Genomic DNA, 17,021 nt, shown 5'->3' with positions numbered 1-17,021 from the left:
GGGGTTCTCGATGGAAACGGGGGCTTGGAAGGAGTGGGCAGTGTGTGGAAGCAAAACGAGAGGTCTGGATGCCGCAGAAGACGATGGAAGGAGGTGAAGCGCCTGTTCAGCTGCTGGCCGTGATTGTAATTGATGCCTGCAGCCTCGCAGGGCTCTTTTGGGACGGCACGTGAGTGGCTGAGTCATCTTGGTGCCTGGTATATCAGGTGTCGTGGTGACGTCCGAAGACGCTGTACAACCTCTCCTCTCCCTTCGACTATGTAGGTACCTATGCAGTGACAACATTCCCTCAGGCTGTTCTAGGAGGCAAATGGTATAGCCGTGTCAAGGGACGAAATACAGGTCAGTTCGATGGAAGAGGTGGGTGCCAGAATAAGCCCAATTCTATCTATTATGCTATCTACAACTCCCAGATATGATGGATTAGTTTACAATGTACCTGCCTTCGACCTCGTACGCCGTCCCCTCCACCAACGCAGCACGCATTCTCGCCCTGCTAGCTCGACGTCTCTCCCCTGCAAAATCCCATTCCCACCCCTCCTTCAGCCACATCCAGGTCAGATACGCACGCAGCTCCTTGTCGCGCGGAACCACAGCTTTCCACTCCGGGACATGCTGCGCCCCCTCCGTCGCACCGTCTCCCTTCCAGTCGTGCGCGAGTCCGCGCAGCTCATCGCGACAGAAGATCCGCCAGCTGTCAAGTGCATACTCGCCCACACCAGGCAGATGGGCCACCTCCCACCCGAGACGGGGATCGTGCTCGTCAAGTACCTCGTCACGGTGTAGATCGCGTCCATCACCGCGACGCGGGTAGTGCAGGCGCCGGTAGCGTTTGCTCCGTGTAGGCGGCTGAGCGAGCCACGTCTGCGCCAGCGCGATGCACTTGCGGGCCCGTTGGTTCTGGAACCCTAGCCTGCGGATCATCGATACCAGCTCTGTAAACTCGGCAGACGCCATACTCTCCACGGTCGGGTACCGTGCAAAAACCTCCCATAGAACCGGCAGGGCGACACTGCCTCGCGTGCGGTTGAGGAAGATGGTAGCGATCAGCAGCCGGAACGGATCGTGTGCCAGCTGTTCTTGTACCAGTCCAAACGTTGGTTTCGTGATCGGCGGGAAGGGCTGGCATGAGGCTGCGGGGAGGCACTCGTCAGGGAAAAATCGGGACGTCTTAGCTGGTCTGCGCGGAGTTTCTTGTTTCAGCTTTATCTTCTTCGTCGGTGGAGGCGTCCCGGGAGGCGTCCAGTATGCCGGGCGGTTGTCTTCGTAGTCGTCGGGAACGTCGCTCAAATCGCTATCGGGAGAACCGACATCGTGTAGGAAAGTGTTGGGTATGGAGACTTCTTGATGTGTTGTTGTTTTCTGTTCGGGAACGGGTTCGAGAACTCGTGTGGCGCAAAAGTATTTTGACTTCACCTCCTCGCCGGCGACGACGCCGTGCAAATCACCGGTTATCAAAAATCCTCCTGTTCAGATTCGGGAATCCCCGTTCCTTCATCGTCCGCCTTGATTTGATTCATACGATTCCGAAGGGCTCTCCGCAGCTTCCGGCTCCTTCTCTTGCGGCGGTTACTCTCTTTTCTGATCAGCTGGCGCTCCGTTAGCTGGTCGTCAGGCACGTAACCGGAGGAGCGTGGTATGGCTGGCGGCTGATTCGCGACATCAACAGAGACATCTGTCTGCTGATCCTCCGGGAGACGAGTCGAGAAGATGCTATCATGGGTATCTCCTTCTTGCCCGGGATCCGATCCAGATGCTTCGAATCCCCCGTCGAGATCATCACCCACGGATTCATCAGGAGTCGGTAGAGGAGAATTATCCGATTGTAGGGGGCTTTCGGGTGGATTCTCCTTCAACCGTTGTGACTTTTTCGCCCGTTTCTCCTTGACACGCTTCCGCTTCTTGCCCGTTTGCATTTCCACCAAGACAGGGACGACATCGACGTAGATCTTGGTAACGTACACTAGCAGGTCTGTAATATTGCTTTTGCGTTTCATGCCTGCTGCGATAGCTTTCCTGCGAACATCTGCCTTGAAGCCGTCCCGTGCAGCTAACGTCACAGGGAGACCTGCCTCGCAGTCGGAGATGAACGGGTGGGAAGAGATAAACCGAAGTAGAGGTTCGCGTAGTTCGGGAGACACACAGGCCAGAATACGGTCTTCTTCTTCGATTACCTCGTTGTCAGACAGAAGACATCCCGGCAAGGCATTCCAGGCGGCAGTATCCTCCTCCTCCTCTGTATCCATTCTGGCGCTATGTCGTCGAGTCATTGCATTTAATACTCCCCCGTTGTCGCCTTCGGGTTGAAGAGAGGTATCTTCTTCACTGTTCTCGTCTTCGGGAAAGGTTGATTTGTCTTGAAGAGAAGGAGAATCCTCATCCAGAGGGCTGTAGAGAGTGATGTTGACGGTAGGAGGATTAATCATGACAGAGATACCAGGCTGCCCTTTATAAGACATGAGGCCAGTCAAAGAAGTGATCCAGGAGTGGTCCGATAGAAAACCTAGGTATCCCCCAAAATAGGTTTTGCTTTTGTTTGACCAGTTACAATTCCAATGTGAGGTGTTAACTCTTTGAGACCAGAAGGTCTAAGCAGATCAAACCTCCATCAAAACCAGCAAATAGCGGTCAGTTGAAAGGGAAATACTTAAGAAAAGGATTATAGAAACAGATCTTAGAAAGAAAATTCAATCAAGAGGCCCACAAATGAGTGAACAGGGCACTCGACGTGTCATTTTTCCTGGCAATGCTCAGCGCAGTGAATCAATCCAGATGGTATCCGCGTATTATTTTTGGCATATCACCACGTGATTGATAAGAAGTCTGGGCTCTGGGGTTGACGCGCCAGTCTATAGTCGGTTAGACAAGAACTATGATGAGTAATGGATTTCTGCGGCCCATTCTATATAATTATATCCAAGAAAAAAGATGCTCTATGAGTCTATACAGCAAAGCCTCCGGAGGCCAACTGCCTCGGCTCTCCCGCCGCGTCAAAGGTCCCGTTTGGGAGCATGCGAATAGCCTGCGCCGAACTCAGATACGGCTGAATCCAGGAGACGTTGTGACCGCGTGCTTCCATGAAGGCGACTGTCTCATTATCGTAAGCGTATTCAAAAAACACCTGGTCGGGGACGAGCTGTTCATGCATGCGAGGACGAGCCAGCGCATCGGCAGCAGAGAGGCCCTCGTCAATGGTGTGTATGATGGTCTGGATGGTGGCGGTGATGATCCGGCTTCCTCCAGCAGAACCGGCGACCAGGTAAAGCGACCCGTCAGGGCGAGTGACAATGGCCGGGGTACAGGATGATAGTGGGCGTTTCCCAGGACGAATATAGTTCGCCGGCGAGGGAATAAACCCAAATGCATTCGAGGCTCCGGGGATGGAAAAGTCTAAATGAGGTCAGTCACGTCTCGCAAAGAGATCCTAGGCAGCTTCTGCTGCAGGACATACCATTCATTTCGTTATTCATTATAATACCAGTCTCGGGGACCATCACTTGGCTTCCAAACAATAGATTGACCGTTGAGATCAGGGAAATGGCCATCCCAGAATGATCTGCTGTGGCAATATGGGATGTACCGTGACTGAGATTATCAGCTTGATTGAACATGTTGGAAAGTAGGGCAAAAAAGAATACTCACGTTTCCAAACTTTCAAGCCCATCGGGGTCGTATGCGGAGACATTTTGCGAGTGGAAATCCGAGATCTTGCCTCGGATATGATCAACGGTTGACTGGTTCAGCATGTAATCTTGATATTCGTCCAGCTCGTCGACAAAGTCTGGGTCCCCGAGGTGTGTTCTCTGCCATGGTCAGATCTGGAAATCCATACGGAGATATGCACACCAACCTGTCCGTATCCAAACCGCATCGCCTCATCCATACGATGGGTACTGAGATTGACGGTTCCCGGTGCAAAGAAATCGTCGTATGTCTCCAGGATTTTCAAAATGCTCAACGCTACAATACCACTGGACGGTGCGGTGGTACTCGCAATCTTGTATCCACGGTAGTCAATTTGCGAGACGTTTCTGATGACAACGTTGTAATCCTTCAAGTCGTCCAGAGTCATCGTCCCATTCGCAGCCTGAACGGCATTGATCATTGTCTGAGCGATCGGTCCAGTGTAAAAGGCATCCGGACCTTGCTCCGCGATCGTCTCGAGGGTATCCGCATAACGTTTCCGTGTGATGGTATCTCCCAATCCCAGTCGGGTTCCATTAGGTGCGAAATCCAGGGCCCAGGTGGGATTCTGAGAAAGAAAATCATTCTCCTCGCTGCTAACTGCCGATTTCATATACCTGACCAGATCCTCCGACACCGGGAAGCCATCGCGAGCAGTCTTGATCGCCGGTTGCAACACCGTCGACCATGGTAAAACGCCATAATTCCTATGCAGATACTCGAGACCTCTAATTTCACCCGGAACACCACTAGACAGCCGGCCGTCAACACTTGTACACTATTACCTATGTATACAAGCAGGGAGACGCACCTTGCCAACCCTCCATAAACCGAAGCCAGGGTGTTATTCTTAAACATGTCCTCATACGCCGCCGCGGGCGCCGTTTCTCGAAAATCGATGAACTCATATGTTCTTCCGTTCGGTGCTCGAACAAGCATAAAGCCACCACCGCCAATACCACTATGGTACATTCCTAAGAAGTACAGGATCGACGGTCAGTCCTACATCGAGGGGTGTCTCGGCCGTCATTTTAGTGGCAATGGCGTGAGCACTTACCGATCACTCCCACACAAAATACTGCCGCGACCAGCTATATCACCCGTGTCAGTAAAAAAGCAAGCCAGCCGTGTAAAAGAGTCTCCATTTCCACCGGTGACTAGTACTCACCGCATCAGCGGCATTGCCGCCCATTTTCAGCATCTCTGTCCCATGACGACTACAGATGGCACTTTCACTCGCGACCGCACCTAGTTTGCCCTCCTCAATGTGTTGTAAAGGGGTCTGCGATACCACTTCTAGATGAGACTCCGACTCGAGAGGCAGTGAATACACACTTGGCAGATGCACCGCCAGCAAGAGCAAAGCCAGTATCGCCAGAAACGTAACTCTGAGCAAACTCCACACCGAGAGCCATTCTTGTTTCCGATGAAGGTCTGTGTCAAGAGTGGGAGAGCCGGCAGGAGCTTCGACCAGAGGAGGGTATCGAGACGGGAGCAGAGGCTACTGGATTGTTAGTTATCTTGCGGTTCGTCAAAAGCACTCTACCACCGCATTACTCACCTGCTTCTCCATATCGCAGACCTGCGGCCCTGATTGTCTCGTCATGGTCGGTAGCGTTCCTTTCAATGAAAGACCGTAAACGACGTTAAGCGTGTATATGCAGCGACCAGTGGAGAGTCGCGTGTGGAGGCTTGAAGGAAGAGAAAGAGAGAGACTAAGATTCCAGCTCTCGTCAAGGGGAGACCAAGCCAAGCACCACCAACAATGCCACACACGACAAAACACTGTCAGGTCTGGATTAGAAATAGCAGGAAGAAGGAGCGAGAACCAGGAGACGGTCTCGTCTGTAGTGGGTGGTCGGCCTGACTGTTCCTTCCAGATAAGAAGCGGCCGTTATCGCAATGTCGGAGATACAAAAGGACATTTGATTGGCCGGTTTGATCCGCGCCGATCGGAGACCCCAAATTTCTGTCAATATTCCTGACCGCCTTTCTAGCCGCCTTTTGCCTCGGGCATTCCTCAGATCATCGAGAATTAGCATTGAGAACTCTCACCTCTTCCATGAGTTCTGGCCAACTAGAAATCCTGGCAGTCAGACAGCTAGTCGGCTAGATCGGCTCGATCAATCCGACAGAATGATGAGATCTCAATGTCAGGGACTAGTCAAACCGGGCATTAAGATTGAGAGATCTATCGAAATATTCGCTATAAACAAAAAATTCATATACATCCATGATCCGACGGAAAGAAACGTGGTATTCAAATGTCGGTTGCTTCGTCTGAGTCTGAAGATGATTCTCCCTGCTCGTTCGTGTTTTCCTGCGATGACAGATCTTCCACCAGCATCGCACACGTCAGCTTCCCCATAGCTTCGCTCTTTCCCATCGGGTTCGAGAGCGAGAACCCCGCCTCCGTCCCGGTGGTATTGCAGCTCTGCAGCCATAAACTGAAGATGTCGTCCTGCGAGCTCCCCGGTCGGATCTCGAACATGCATTTGTTGCATCGCAACTCGCCACTCAGACTCGCGCAGGCGAACGTCGTGGCGTCGAATTCCCCGCAGTATCCGATGTACCAGTCGTTTCGGGATTTGCGGCGGCTCGTGCTGCATACGAATGTCTGGGTGCCGGGGGTATTTCGCTCATAGAACAGCCCATCGATGCAGCCCAGCTCGCATTGTGAGACAGTCCCGCATTCCTTCGCTAGGATGCCGATTATGCAAAGAGCGAACAGGAGAATGCATTGCTTCATAGAGCGGCGAGGAGACATGTTATCAGGCTGGTTCAAATATCGATGAGCAAGATATTCAGTGTTGTTTTCTCGTCTCGTCGGCAGGACAAGGGAACGGGTTAGTGAGCCGGAAGTCGATGAAGGGATCACGATCAGCAGAACCAATGAATTGAAGGGAACTTCGAGTATGGTCAGGAATGAGCTGTGTCAAGAGTCTTTCTCAATTGTAGTGAGCTCAAGCGCGTGGTCTTGGGGTCCAATGCTGCCATTTGTCTGGTACGAAGAGAGGAAGTACTTTCGAAAAAGAGGAGAGCTGAGCAAGCGTCAGATAGTTAAAGACTCCTTTGCTTAATCGCCTAGAGACTTCCAAACCATCCAACTTGTTCCAGTTAGGCGTGAAACGTTTCGGCCCGTCACCAAGTCTAGTGTGAGCTTGACCTTTGGACGATTGGTGGGAATTGCTGTAGAGTGCTCTGGGCCGAGTCCCTCTGCCAATCAGTGAGTCTCTGTTATGTTGCTGCCTCAACCAACACTCCCGCCCGCCAGGGTCCATGGGTCTATTTCCAATAGTTGGTTAATAATAAATTGTGAATTTCAGGAACGTGATTGTTGCTAAGCATTTCAATGGTAGTTTAGGTATTCATGGCAGGTACTATAAATACCTCTTGGTAAAGTCTACTGGTCTAGATCTCCAGTAGTTGAAATATGGATCTCGTTGATTCCATCAGGGAATAGAAGTGAGATTTCGACAGACTGAAATATCATGGAACCTAGATATTAGGTACATGAAGATTTACTACATAGAACAGCACGGAGTTCTCCATACATACTGCACAAGAACTGTCGGAATTCAATCTACCTGCGGCCAGCCATCGGTTGCACGAGTCCCCTGGCCACCCCAGCACCATTGTGAACCCCAGACATCCTCGAGAATCATCCAGCGGCGCTCTAAACCTACCTAGAACGCGTAAGACATGAGGAATATATAAATTGGAGTAGAGTTTCTTGTTATTGTATTCAGGAGTCGAGGGTCCGATCGGTGAACGAGACTTCGATCGCTGTTAATCGTTCCTAGAGAATCGTTATTCGGACGACACCTCTCGATAAAGCTCACAGCTTATAGCTCATGCTGCTATTAGAAACCAAATCACGTATTTCTACTCCATAGATAATTCTCGATGTAAAGCGTGCTGTTGACAGCAGACGCGCCGTGGTCAGAGTGAAGAGAGCGACCGAGAGGGAAACTGAAAGTGAAAAGCGACGCTTTCAACGCTTGTCAGGCTGTCAGCTGACACAAGTCATCTGACCACCAAGACTCGAAGTCGAAGTCGAAGTCGAGAGTCGAGGAAAACAACCGACAAAGATCAACAAAACAACCTTTTCGCGTCTTTCCATGGCTCTTTGCCCCCTCTGGAGTGAGTATGCTTTCGGACCCCAAAGCCGTGTCAAGTGACATTAAATAACATGATCTCAGGAGTCTGCGACCCACCAGGGTTTCGAGATTCAATCTGGTTACTATTAGTAACTTCCGAGTATCGTCGGCGAGCTTCCGAAATGGAGACGTCTAGACTGCACCAAATCTGAAGCACGCCACAGACGGAGCCAGCAGACCCTGCAGAATGGAATCTGTTAAAAGTAGCCCTTTCTTTCCCTTCCTGGAATAGATCATACTGGTGCTGCCCTCTAAAAAGCGTTGAGTAGCTGACGGTGTTCGTATTCCTGCAGGGTTTCGTTCGATGGAATTTCCTTCAAGGCCCAAAACAGCAAATGAAAAAAATAGTCTTCCGACCCGGTGTGTGAAATAAGTGAGAAACTTCCGCCGGCCCGTCAATAGCGACGTCTCCCCAAGCTGGTGGAAGTTTTGGCGTTTCAGAAGAAGTAGCTTCGCAATGGATCGAACGACCGCCAGCGACTCACGAGCTCTATGAGAACCGCTGGCTAGACCCATGTCCAACGATCGAACGGGCTGTCATTGGATCTTTGGTCCACTGTCGCTTTATTCCTAGGGAGGCAGACAATATGCGGCTGTCATGTTCACAGTGATGCCCAGACTTCAGGTGCTTAATGAGTGCATTAAGACCCGCCACGCCAACAATCTATTGCAAATCGTGCCCACGCTGGCGCGGACGTCGAAGAGAAGGAGGGAGAATGCGCCGAAATTACACTCTTGGTTCTGGGATCTCGGTCGACATATAAACCCTGGTGCTGCTCTCGTCGATCCCTGCATCCTTCCCGTCTGTGTACGCGTCCTTCGTTCCTTCTTCCTTCTGCACTCACTTTCATTCGTTCGTTTCATACTTGTTACACCACTTCACCATGAAGTACGTCACTCTTTTCACTGCCGCTGCCACGGCTTTCTCCACTGCTGCCGCAGTCAGCGTCTCCGGCTCTGCTGAGGGTTTCGCCTCGGGCGTCACTGGCGGCGGCGATGCCACCCCGGTCTACCCCACGACCATTGATGAGCTGGTCTCATACCTCGGCGACGACGAGGCGCGAGTTGTTGTGCTGAGTCAGACCTTCGACTTCACCGGCACCGAGGGAACCACCACCTCCACCGGCTGCGCCCCTTGGGGAACCGCCTCCGGGTGCCAGGTGGCCATCGACCAGGACGACTGGTGCGAGAACTACGAGCCCGATGCTCCCTCCGTTTCAGTGACCTATGACAATGCCGGTATCCTCGGTATCGCCGTCACCTCCGACAAGACCATCCTGGGTGAGGGCTCCAGCGGTATTATCAAGGGCAAGGGTCTCCGTATCGTCAGCGGTGCCACCAACGTCATCGTCCAGTACGTCAGCCAAAACACGGATCTGTGTGTGGAGTCTCTAACCAATGCAGGAACATCGCCGTTACCGATATCAACCCCGAGTACGTGTGGGGTGGTGATGCTATTACCGTCGACGACGCTGACCTGATCTGGATTGACCACGTTACGGTAAGCCTGCTTTTCTCCAGTGGGTTAGTATTAGTCCCTCTATGCTAATCATTTTAGACTGCCCGTATCGGTCGCCAACACATCGTGCTGGGCACCAGCGCCGACAACCGCGTGACGCTCTCCAACAACTACATCAACGGAGTGACTTCTTACTCGGCGACTTGCGATGGCTACACCTACTGGGGTATCTACCTGGACGGCGACAGCGACATGGTTACCATGAAGGGCAACTACATCTACCACACCAGCGGCCGGTCGCCCAAGGTCGGCGGCAACACCCTCCTGCACGCGGTCAACAACTACTGGTACGACAACTCCGGCGTCGCCTTCGAGGTCGGCTCGGGTGCCTACATCCTCGCCGAGGGCAACGTCTTCCAGAATGTCGATGAGCCCGTCCAGTCGCCCATCGACGGTGAGCTGTTCACCTCCCCCTCCACCACCGCCAACGAGGCTTGCGCCGCCTACCTCGGCCGCGACTGTGAGATCAACGGCTTCGGCTCCTCTGGTACCTTCAGCTCGGATGATACCGGCTTCTTCTCCGACTTTGAGGGCAAGACCATCGCCTCTGCTACCACCTATACCGCCGTCGCTGCTAGCGTGACTGCCAACGCCGGCCAGGGCAAGCTGTAGGTTTTTTGAACTGGGTTCATCATGTGTGTGTATATTTGTACATATATGGCCTTTGATCTAGACGATCGATCTCTATTCTTGTAATTCACTGTACCAACTAGTGGTATTGTGGGTTGCCTATATTTATCTATGTCCCGTGGGCATTGTTTACTTGAGGAGCCTTCATCTGGCTGTATATATATTTAACCACCGGTCCTGAGCCGCCGAGGCTGTAGTGGTACCAACACTGATTTAATACCAACCAGACAACAACAATATGAAAGACCAGAGACAGGAATACAAGGCAATTCAAGGCTACACTCTTAGTCATTGTATATTGAACACTATATATTCTCATGTGTCTTGGCTATTCTCTAGAACTAGCTGATATCGCGTGCATAGCGAAACTGGACGACTTCCTACTGTGATGGCAAAATTTCGTGGTTTTGCCGAATATATCAGGCGTCAAAATGTATATATATATATTCGTGGCCCTCGAATATGTCATTTTATAGACTCAAATTCGACAATTGTGGCATATCTAACAGCATGTCTATGTTTTACAGAATTCAGTTATATTTTATAAAAACCATACCCTGTCACCAAGTCACTAGGATAACCTAGTGGAATCTTCCTTGGTCTAGTGGTCATGATTTCCGCTTGTCATTCGTGATAAGCGCGGGAGACCGGGGTTCGATTCCCCGAGGGAGAGATTTCTTTTTTGTTTTTTTTTTTGGTCGACTGCCACTATCTATTTATCTTCATTTATCTACTCTGTACTCCTCCTGATTCAATTACAATTTCGAGACATCTCCCTCAAACTGCACATTCTGCAACGCCTTTGCATCTCTCGGTCCCGTCATAAACCCATTATGCGGTTTCTCGCCCTCCTGCAGCTTCCTCCAGCGCCAACGTCTCAACAGATCCGAGTCAATCCCCTCGACGCGGTCGGCTACAAACCGTCCCAGAACCGGGAGAAACTTGAAAGCGTGGCCGCTACCCCCCGTGGCGACGAGCAATCCCTCTCTACCGGGAACATTGTCGACTACGAACTGGTTATCGAACGAGTCCGTGTACCAGCACAACCGGGTGTCTGAGACCTCGACCCCGTTCGCTCGCAGTTCTGGAAGATACGCGTCGAGGAAGCCGCGGATGACGCGCAGCGACTGCGCCGGCAGGCCTGTGATACTGTCTGGTCTCGTCCAGCGAGTGATGGGCACGCTGCGGAAGCGGCCGTCAACAGCTTGTACCTGCGGATTCGTGAACTTGGTACCGCGATAGCCTAGTTTCATCACCCCCTGCTCGTCGACAGGAAAGCCGTACAGGTCGCCGCCAGATCCCCCGGGCTGCCTGTACAGCCAGACGGGGAAGTTGTCGGGCGAGAACCGCTCGCGGAGGTAGTCGGGGATGCTCAGCGTCGCTATCGACCCGGCGGTTGTCTCGCACAGCCCGTCCATCGCTGGTAGCAGGCTGGGAGTCCAGCCGCCACAGGCAAGGATGGTGATGCTGGCTCGGTGCTGTTTACCATCCGCTGTGCGAATCCCGACGACTCTCCTCGTTGCTGTACTACCATGCTCGCTGCTTTCCTCTTCGACGAATCCGACAAATTGTCCTGCCTGCGAGTCTAGCACACACGTCACCCCCAGCTGCTGTGCGAGGTGTAGCGCGAAACGACACGCCTTGTCAGCGTACACAAATCCTCCGATCATGTCGAGATATCCACGGTGTTCACCCTCGTCGCCGTCGGTTTTATCGGCCAGCTGGAACGGATCGATACCATGAGCGAACCCGTCGGCGCGGGCGCGCGCAACCTCGCCGGGCTGATGAAGGAGATACTGTGTCTGGCCTCTGCCGGCAGCTGTCAAGTTGTGTATAGAGCGCTCCTCGAAGGGACTGAGACTTGTTGACGACTCGTCGCCCATGCGGTAAGTGCCACAATTGACGTAGATGCGGTCCTGGGCCGTCATACCCGGGGGGAGGTCCTTCCCTGCTGCTAGGGTAGCGTTCCAGCCCTCCCACTCGTCAATCGCCTGCAATGTGAGGTTCTGATACCAAACTTCATCCCCGTAAGCTGCACGGATGATTTTGTTGCGGTCTATTCCGTCATTGTCAGTGCAGTCAACAAAAACATGATCCACCTTGGATACTACCGACCTGCGGAAGCGGCATCGCAGCCCTTATCGAAATCATACCACGTCTCATGGTACGGCTGGCGGTCAAACACGGTGATCTTGGTATACCCCCGCCGAGCCAGGTGGATGGCGCTCGTGAGGCCGAAAACCCCCGCGCCGACAATGACGATCGGGGCGTCTTTAGACATGTTCTCTTGTCAACCTACTTCGGCGAAAGACTATATCAATTGCATTCAAGTACAGTCATGTACAGTCATGTACGAGAAGGTATGATTGATGTTAAGAAGACAGTATTCTCGTTCGATCTGTCTAGAGACCTCTCTGTGGGGGCGATCTTATCGCTTATCTATCGTCATACAGTGCGTTTATTGATCGGAGATGACGAGACGAGATAGCTTGATCGGCCAGATCTACAGTATCGCCTGAGAGGGCCTGTATCTTGAGTTGATAGGGGAGCATTAAATGCATTTCCAAGTGACTTGGTACACCTAGTACCTGTGAGTCTACATCTGTCCTGTTTTACCTAGTATAGACAACGATGACCACCAACTAATCATAATCCACAGTGGGATCCCAGTCTGTCGGTGCATAATCCCCCGTATCCAGCCTCTGCATATCTTCCACGCTCAGCTCAAAATCAAAGACTTCCTTGTTCTCCCCGATGCGTGAGGGCGTCACCGATTTTGGCAGCGGAACAAAGCCCTGTCAATGAGGATAAGCACGGGAAATGAAATGAATCAAAAGAAGAAGGAAAAAGATACCATCTGCAAACTCCACCGGATCATAATCTGCGCCGGAGACTTGTCAAACTTCGCCCCGAGCTGCTTCAACACTGACTCGTTCATCCGCGTCCCATGCGCCAGAGGTGAGTACGCCTCGACGACGACGTGATGGGCACGCAGCCAGGCAACGATCTCCCGCCGCGCCAGCCACGGATGCAGCTCGTACTGCCCGACGTCGATCTTGCCCCCACCCCCGGCATCGATGTACGCTTGCAGCTCTTCGAGATGGTGGATTCCGTAGTTCGACACGCCGATCGAGCGTACTTTTCCGGCTTGCTGTGCTTCGACCAGTGCGCGCCACGAGCCCAGACGCGCCTCTTTGCCGCCATAGGGAGCGTGAATAAGAATCCTATCGCGTTAGACAGAAATAGACAAAATATAGGAGCGATTCAGCTGGATTCTACAAATCAAAGTATTCCTGTCCTCCCTCTCTCAGGCTCTTCGCTATCGCCCTTCTTGTCCGTTCGTATCCCATCGCTTCCGGTGGGATCTTGGTCGTGAAGAAGATCTGTGACCGGTCGAGCGCGCAATTGTAAATCGCCTGCCCGCAGCCCTTTTCGTTTCGGTACATGATGGCCGAGTCCACCTAGAGATTCCATTTAAATATGTATGCAGAATATCCCGGTTCGATTCGAGAGACACACATACGTGTCGGTAGCCGTTCCGGAAGGCTTCCAGGGTGACTCGCTCTGTAATGGATGGCGGACTGAGAGATGAGATGAGGAAATGAACGCATGGAATAGCGACTGGCTCACGTTAGATACACCTGCATTAGCAATCTGGTCAGCATTCTCTCTTCCTCTCCTTGCAGTCAAAGTCTGTATGGATAATAACAGGAGGAATGACGTACTCCGAAGCCAAGCACCGGGATTTCATATCCCGACTGCATTTTGTATCTCGACGCGAGACTCAATGGGGACGCCATGGGGAAGATGTGGGAAAGAGATAGAGCTGTTGATAGAGAGTATTCTTATGAACCCCGCCTTGCGTCATGCTGATAGTCGATCGAGTTGATTTAAGTAGCCCCACTACAGCTGGAACTCTATATTTAGTTTTATAATAAGTGTAGCGATGAAATGATGCCAGGTGAATTAATATTAATATTGAAGATATCCCTAGCTATCTATTAGAAGATGGATTGCAGCTATTTTATAGGCGTCTTTTCTATAGTAGTTCTATACTAATTATTTAAAGCATTTAGATGCATTAAAGCATTAGTATAATCTTTAACATCTATATAAGATAGGTAGTGATTGAATATTCTAGCCTATTACTATTATATTAGCAGTAAAAGATTAGAGTATAAAGCTATCAGCTTTTTCTACTATTATATATATAGTATATATATTAGGGTCCAGGTAGAATGAAGAATATACTATAGTAAAGTAGTAGAAGACCAGCATCAGGCTGTTAAGAAATAGGCTGCTAATGTCAAATTTTCTATGTATAAAGCATACCACAAGACTCAAGTGATGTGTATGCAGTTTGACGCCTGAGCAGGGTTCAATTAGATCAGGTTCTAAGCGCTATCGCTGACCCTCGTATGTAGAGCCTGACCAGGCTGGCCAATACTTAGGCGCATGCTGAGCTTTCAGCCTCGTGGAAGAACACAAGGCTACGTGGATTCCCAACCTCGTTCAAACCCCGCTCCTGGAGACAATCATCCTCAGAATCCAAACTCACTGAGTACTGTTTCCTCGCGAAAACACGCCCACCGAACTTTGAAAAATCAGAAAAAACATCCTATTCAACATGACTTCTATTTCTATGCCTACTGACAGGTACACCGTGGGCTGGATCTGTGCTCTCCCTCGTGAACTGGCAGCCGCCAAGGCTGTCCTGGATGAGGTCCATGAAAGCCCACGAAACCTACAACCAAATGATGATAATACCTACATACTTGGCAGGATCCAACAGCACTATGTGACCATAGCCTCTCTTCCTGCTGGCCAGTACGGAATCGGCTCGGCTGCAACGGCGGCGCAGCAGATGCGCTCAAGCTTCAAGAGCATTCGATTTGGGTTGTTAGTGGGCATCGGTGGTGGAATTCCAACAGAGGATAACGATATTCGGCTTGGAGATGTGGTGGTCGGTCAGCCCTCTGGACAATCAGGAGGGGTGATTCAGTATGACCTGGGCAAGGATTATGGAACTTTCTTCGAACGGACTGGCTTTCTGAACGCCCCGCCAGCCATTCTACTCAATGTACTGAATGCCCTCAAAGCAGAGCATAAACTTCAACCCCCCAAGTTTCTCGACTTTCTCGCAACTGTGGTGCAGAGATACCCAATCTTCTCTCACCCAGGGGTCAGCCATGACGTCCTCCACGAATCAGGCCAGCGCCGTGATACTGATCCAGTGGTTCATTACGGTCTTATTGCCTCTGGAAATAAGGTCATCAAGGATGCTACAGCTAGGGATCAGATGCGGCAAGAGCTCGGTGATATACTCTGTTTTGAAATGGAAGCCGCTGGTCTGATAAACAACTTTCCCTGTCTTGTCATCCGCGGCATCAGCGACTATGCAGACTATCATAAGAATGACTATTGGCAAGATTATGCTGCCATAGTGGCTGCCTGCTATGCTAAGGAGCTTCTCTATGTTGTGCAACCCCGTGAGATTGAAATTGCCGAGAAGGCATCAAGCATAATCCGTATGTCTCTGTTACCCGAGCATTCATTGACAAACCTATATCTCTTCTTATAGGTATAATATATTTCTGAATATTGAGCTGATCAAGGATTAATAGATCATAAGCAATGCCAGACTGTGCCATTTGACCGAAACCCTCGTTTCATTGGCAGACAAAGTAAAGTGGACCAACTGCACAAAATGGTTTTCGCGAAGAACAGGAATAGCCCACGAAAAGCAGCAATTACAGGACTTGGAGGGATGGGAAAGACTCAGGTCGCACTCGAGCTCGCCTATTCTGTTCAAGATCAGGACCCAACGCTCTCTGTTTTCTGGATTCCATCCACCAGCATCGAAGCCATTGAGCAAGCATTCATGAGCATCAGCGAACAGCTCCAATTACAGAATGTGACAGCTGCCAATGTGAAGTCTCAAGTAAAGGCATACCTGAGCTCAGAAATGGCCGGCTCCTGGCTACTCATAATCGATAATGCAGACGATGCGGATATTTGGATGAAGTCTAGCCCTTCATTACCTGCGTTAAAAACCTTTCTGCCCCAGAACCGAAATGGGTTCATTCTTTTCACCACCCGGAATCAACAGCTCGCAACGCAACTGGTTGGACCGGGTATTATAAGACTGTCAGAATTGGATGACGTGATGGCTATTGATTTGTTGAAAGCATCACTTATCAACCCAGACTTGACTAAGGATCATGAAACCACGACCACATTAGTCCGCCAACTATGTGGTCTGCCCCTGGCCCTGAGCCAAGCTGCAAGCTTCATTAATGAGAACGACATCTCGCTGGAAGCTTATCTATCTCTACTCAATCAGCAAGGGAGCGCGATGATTGAGCTACTCAGTGAAGAGTTTGAGGATGAATTCCGATACCCTGACATCAAGAATCCAGTGGCTTCTACCTGGCTGGTATCCTTCCAGCAGATTCAAAAGTCATCTGATATGGCAGCTCAATATCTTTCATTCATGGCATGCATAGAGGCGCGAGATATACCCCTATCTCTTCTTCCACCTGCCGAGTCAAACATTGAGCAGCAGAAGGCGCTAGGAATACTAAAAGCCTATGCTTTTATTACCATGCAAAGCAACAGTCATCTTATCAATATGCACCGTCTTGTTCATCTGGCGATCCGGAATTGGTTACAGATGGAAGATCAACTTCTGAAATGGGTAGTCAAAGCTATTGAGCATTTTAATGACATCTTCCCATCTGACGACCATCATAATCGAGGTTTATGGCGGGAATATTTACCCCATGCTCAATTTATTCTCCAAAATAAAGTGCTTCCACAGGGTGTGGAAGTCCAGGAGGAATTTGCTCAATGTGTCGGACGCTGTCTTTTTGAGGATGGACGATATAGGGAAGCAGAGGTGCTGTTTCAAGCAGTCTATAAAGCGCGACATGGACGGCCTGTGGATAATGAGGAAATGCTAAATCTCATGGCCGATCTTGCGTTGACATACCGGAATCAGGGCCGATGGAAGGAAGCTGAAGAGCTTG

At 50.8% G+C, this 17,021-nt stretch overlaps 8 protein-coding genes and 1 non-coding gene across 9 annotated transcripts in view; 3 read left to right on the top strand and 6 right to left on the bottom strand.

Moving 5' to 3' along the window:
* Positions 1 to 423: 423 nt before the first annotated feature.
* On the bottom strand, positions 424 to 1,413 carry ASPZODRAFT_75266 (hypothetical protein; the record flags this gene model as incomplete). The annotated part of the gene is made up of 1 exon (XM_022730032.1): positions 424 to 1,413. A coding segment is annotated over one exon (990 nt), but the record flags the coding sequence as incomplete, so codon positions are not given.
* ASPZODRAFT_1236583 (hypothetical protein) lies at positions 1,206 to 2,722 on the bottom strand. The gene is made up of 2 exons (XM_022721368.1): positions 2,318 to 2,722; positions 1,206 to 2,260 (listed from the first exon to the last, which is right to left on the bottom strand). The coding sequence occupies exons 1-2, from the start codon at positions 2,457 to 2,459 to the stop codon at positions 1,455 to 1,457; spliced, it is 948 nt and encodes a 315-aa protein (XP_022577408.1). The 5' UTR covers positions 2,460 to 2,722; the 3' UTR covers positions 1,206 to 1,454.
* Position 2,723: 1 nt separating this feature from the next.
* Positions 2,724 to 5,617, bottom strand: ASPZODRAFT_1231939 (hypothetical protein). The gene is made up of 8 exons (XM_022721354.1): positions 5,246 to 5,617; positions 4,853 to 5,185; positions 4,742 to 4,775; positions 4,496 to 4,658; positions 3,851 to 4,433; positions 3,643 to 3,803; positions 3,452 to 3,585; positions 2,724 to 3,390 (listed from the first exon to the last, which is right to left on the bottom strand). The coding sequence occupies exons 1-8, from the start codon at positions 5,288 to 5,290 to the stop codon at positions 2,942 to 2,944; spliced, it is 1,902 nt and encodes a 633-aa protein (XP_022577407.1). The 5' UTR covers positions 5,291 to 5,617; the 3' UTR covers positions 2,724 to 2,941.
* On the bottom strand, positions 5,558 to 6,727 carry ASPZODRAFT_1235397 (hypothetical protein). The gene is made up of 3 exons (XM_022721365.1): positions 6,708 to 6,727; positions 6,167 to 6,627; positions 5,558 to 6,107 (listed from the first exon to the last, which is right to left on the bottom strand). The coding sequence occupies exons 2-3, from the start codon at positions 6,449 to 6,451 to the stop codon at positions 5,838 to 5,840; spliced, it is 555 nt and encodes a 184-aa protein (XP_022577406.1). The 5' UTR covers positions 6,452 to 6,627; positions 6,708 to 6,727; the 3' UTR covers positions 5,558 to 5,837.
* Positions 6,728 to 8,728: 2,001 nt separating this feature from the next.
* ASPZODRAFT_75268 (hypothetical protein) lies at positions 8,729 to 9,975 on the top strand (the record flags this gene model as incomplete). Its single annotated transcript, XM_022730033.1, has 3 exons — positions 8,729 to 9,198; positions 9,249 to 9,345; positions 9,403 to 9,975. 3 exons carry the CDS (start codon positions 8,729 to 8,731, stop codon positions 9,973 to 9,975), a joined length of 1,140 nt encoding a protein of 379 aa, XP_022577405.1.
* Positions 9,976 to 10,583: 608 nt separating this feature from the next.
* Positions 10,584 to 10,666, top strand: ASPZODRAFT_t154. The gene has a single exon. It is a non-coding gene; the product is annotated as a tRNA-Asp (tRNA).
* Positions 10,667 to 10,697: 31 nt separating this feature from the next.
* Positions 10,698 to 12,574, bottom strand: ASPZODRAFT_136747 (hypothetical protein). The gene is made up of 2 exons (XM_022724126.1): positions 12,109 to 12,574; positions 10,698 to 12,049 (listed from the first exon to the last, which is right to left on the bottom strand). The coding sequence occupies exons 1-2, from the start codon at positions 12,272 to 12,274 to the stop codon at positions 10,749 to 10,751; spliced, it is 1,467 nt and encodes a 488-aa protein (XP_022577404.1). The 5' UTR covers positions 12,275 to 12,574; the 3' UTR covers positions 10,698 to 10,748.
* On the bottom strand, positions 12,536 to 13,574 carry ASPZODRAFT_136742 (hypothetical protein). The gene is made up of 4 exons (XM_022724125.1): positions 13,517 to 13,574; positions 13,273 to 13,454; positions 12,848 to 13,217; positions 12,536 to 12,788 (listed from the first exon to the last, which is right to left on the bottom strand). Exons 2-4 carry the CDS (start codon positions 13,437 to 13,439, stop codon positions 12,636 to 12,638), a joined length of 690 nt encoding a protein of 229 aa, XP_022577403.1. The 5' UTR covers positions 13,440 to 13,454; positions 13,517 to 13,574; the 3' UTR covers positions 12,536 to 12,635.
* Positions 13,575 to 14,503: 929 nt separating this feature from the next.
* Positions 14,504 to 17,021, top strand: part of ASPZODRAFT_104127 (hypothetical protein) — a gene marked incomplete at its 3' end in the record, with an annotated part of 3,794 nt that continues 1,276 nt past the window's right edge. The window contains exons 1-2 of the mRNA XM_022720852.1: positions 14,504 to 15,521; positions 15,618 to 16,933. Of these exons, the coding sequence (XP_022577402.1) occupies positions 14,621 to 15,521; positions 15,618 to 16,933 (2,217 nt within the window). The 5' untranslated portion in view covers positions 14,504 to 14,620. The remainder of the gene's footprint in view (positions 15,522 to 15,617; positions 16,934 to 17,021) is intronic.

The sequence above is a fragment of the Penicilliopsis zonata genome, assembly GCF_001890105.1.
Source record: "Penicilliopsis zonata CBS 506.65 unplaced genomic scaffold ASPZOscaffold_22, whole genome shotgun sequence".
NCBI lineage: Eukaryota > Fungi > Ascomycota > Eurotiomycetes > Eurotiales > Aspergillaceae > Penicilliopsis > Penicilliopsis zonata.
This window is presented reverse-complemented; position numbering and strand designations above follow the sequence as displayed.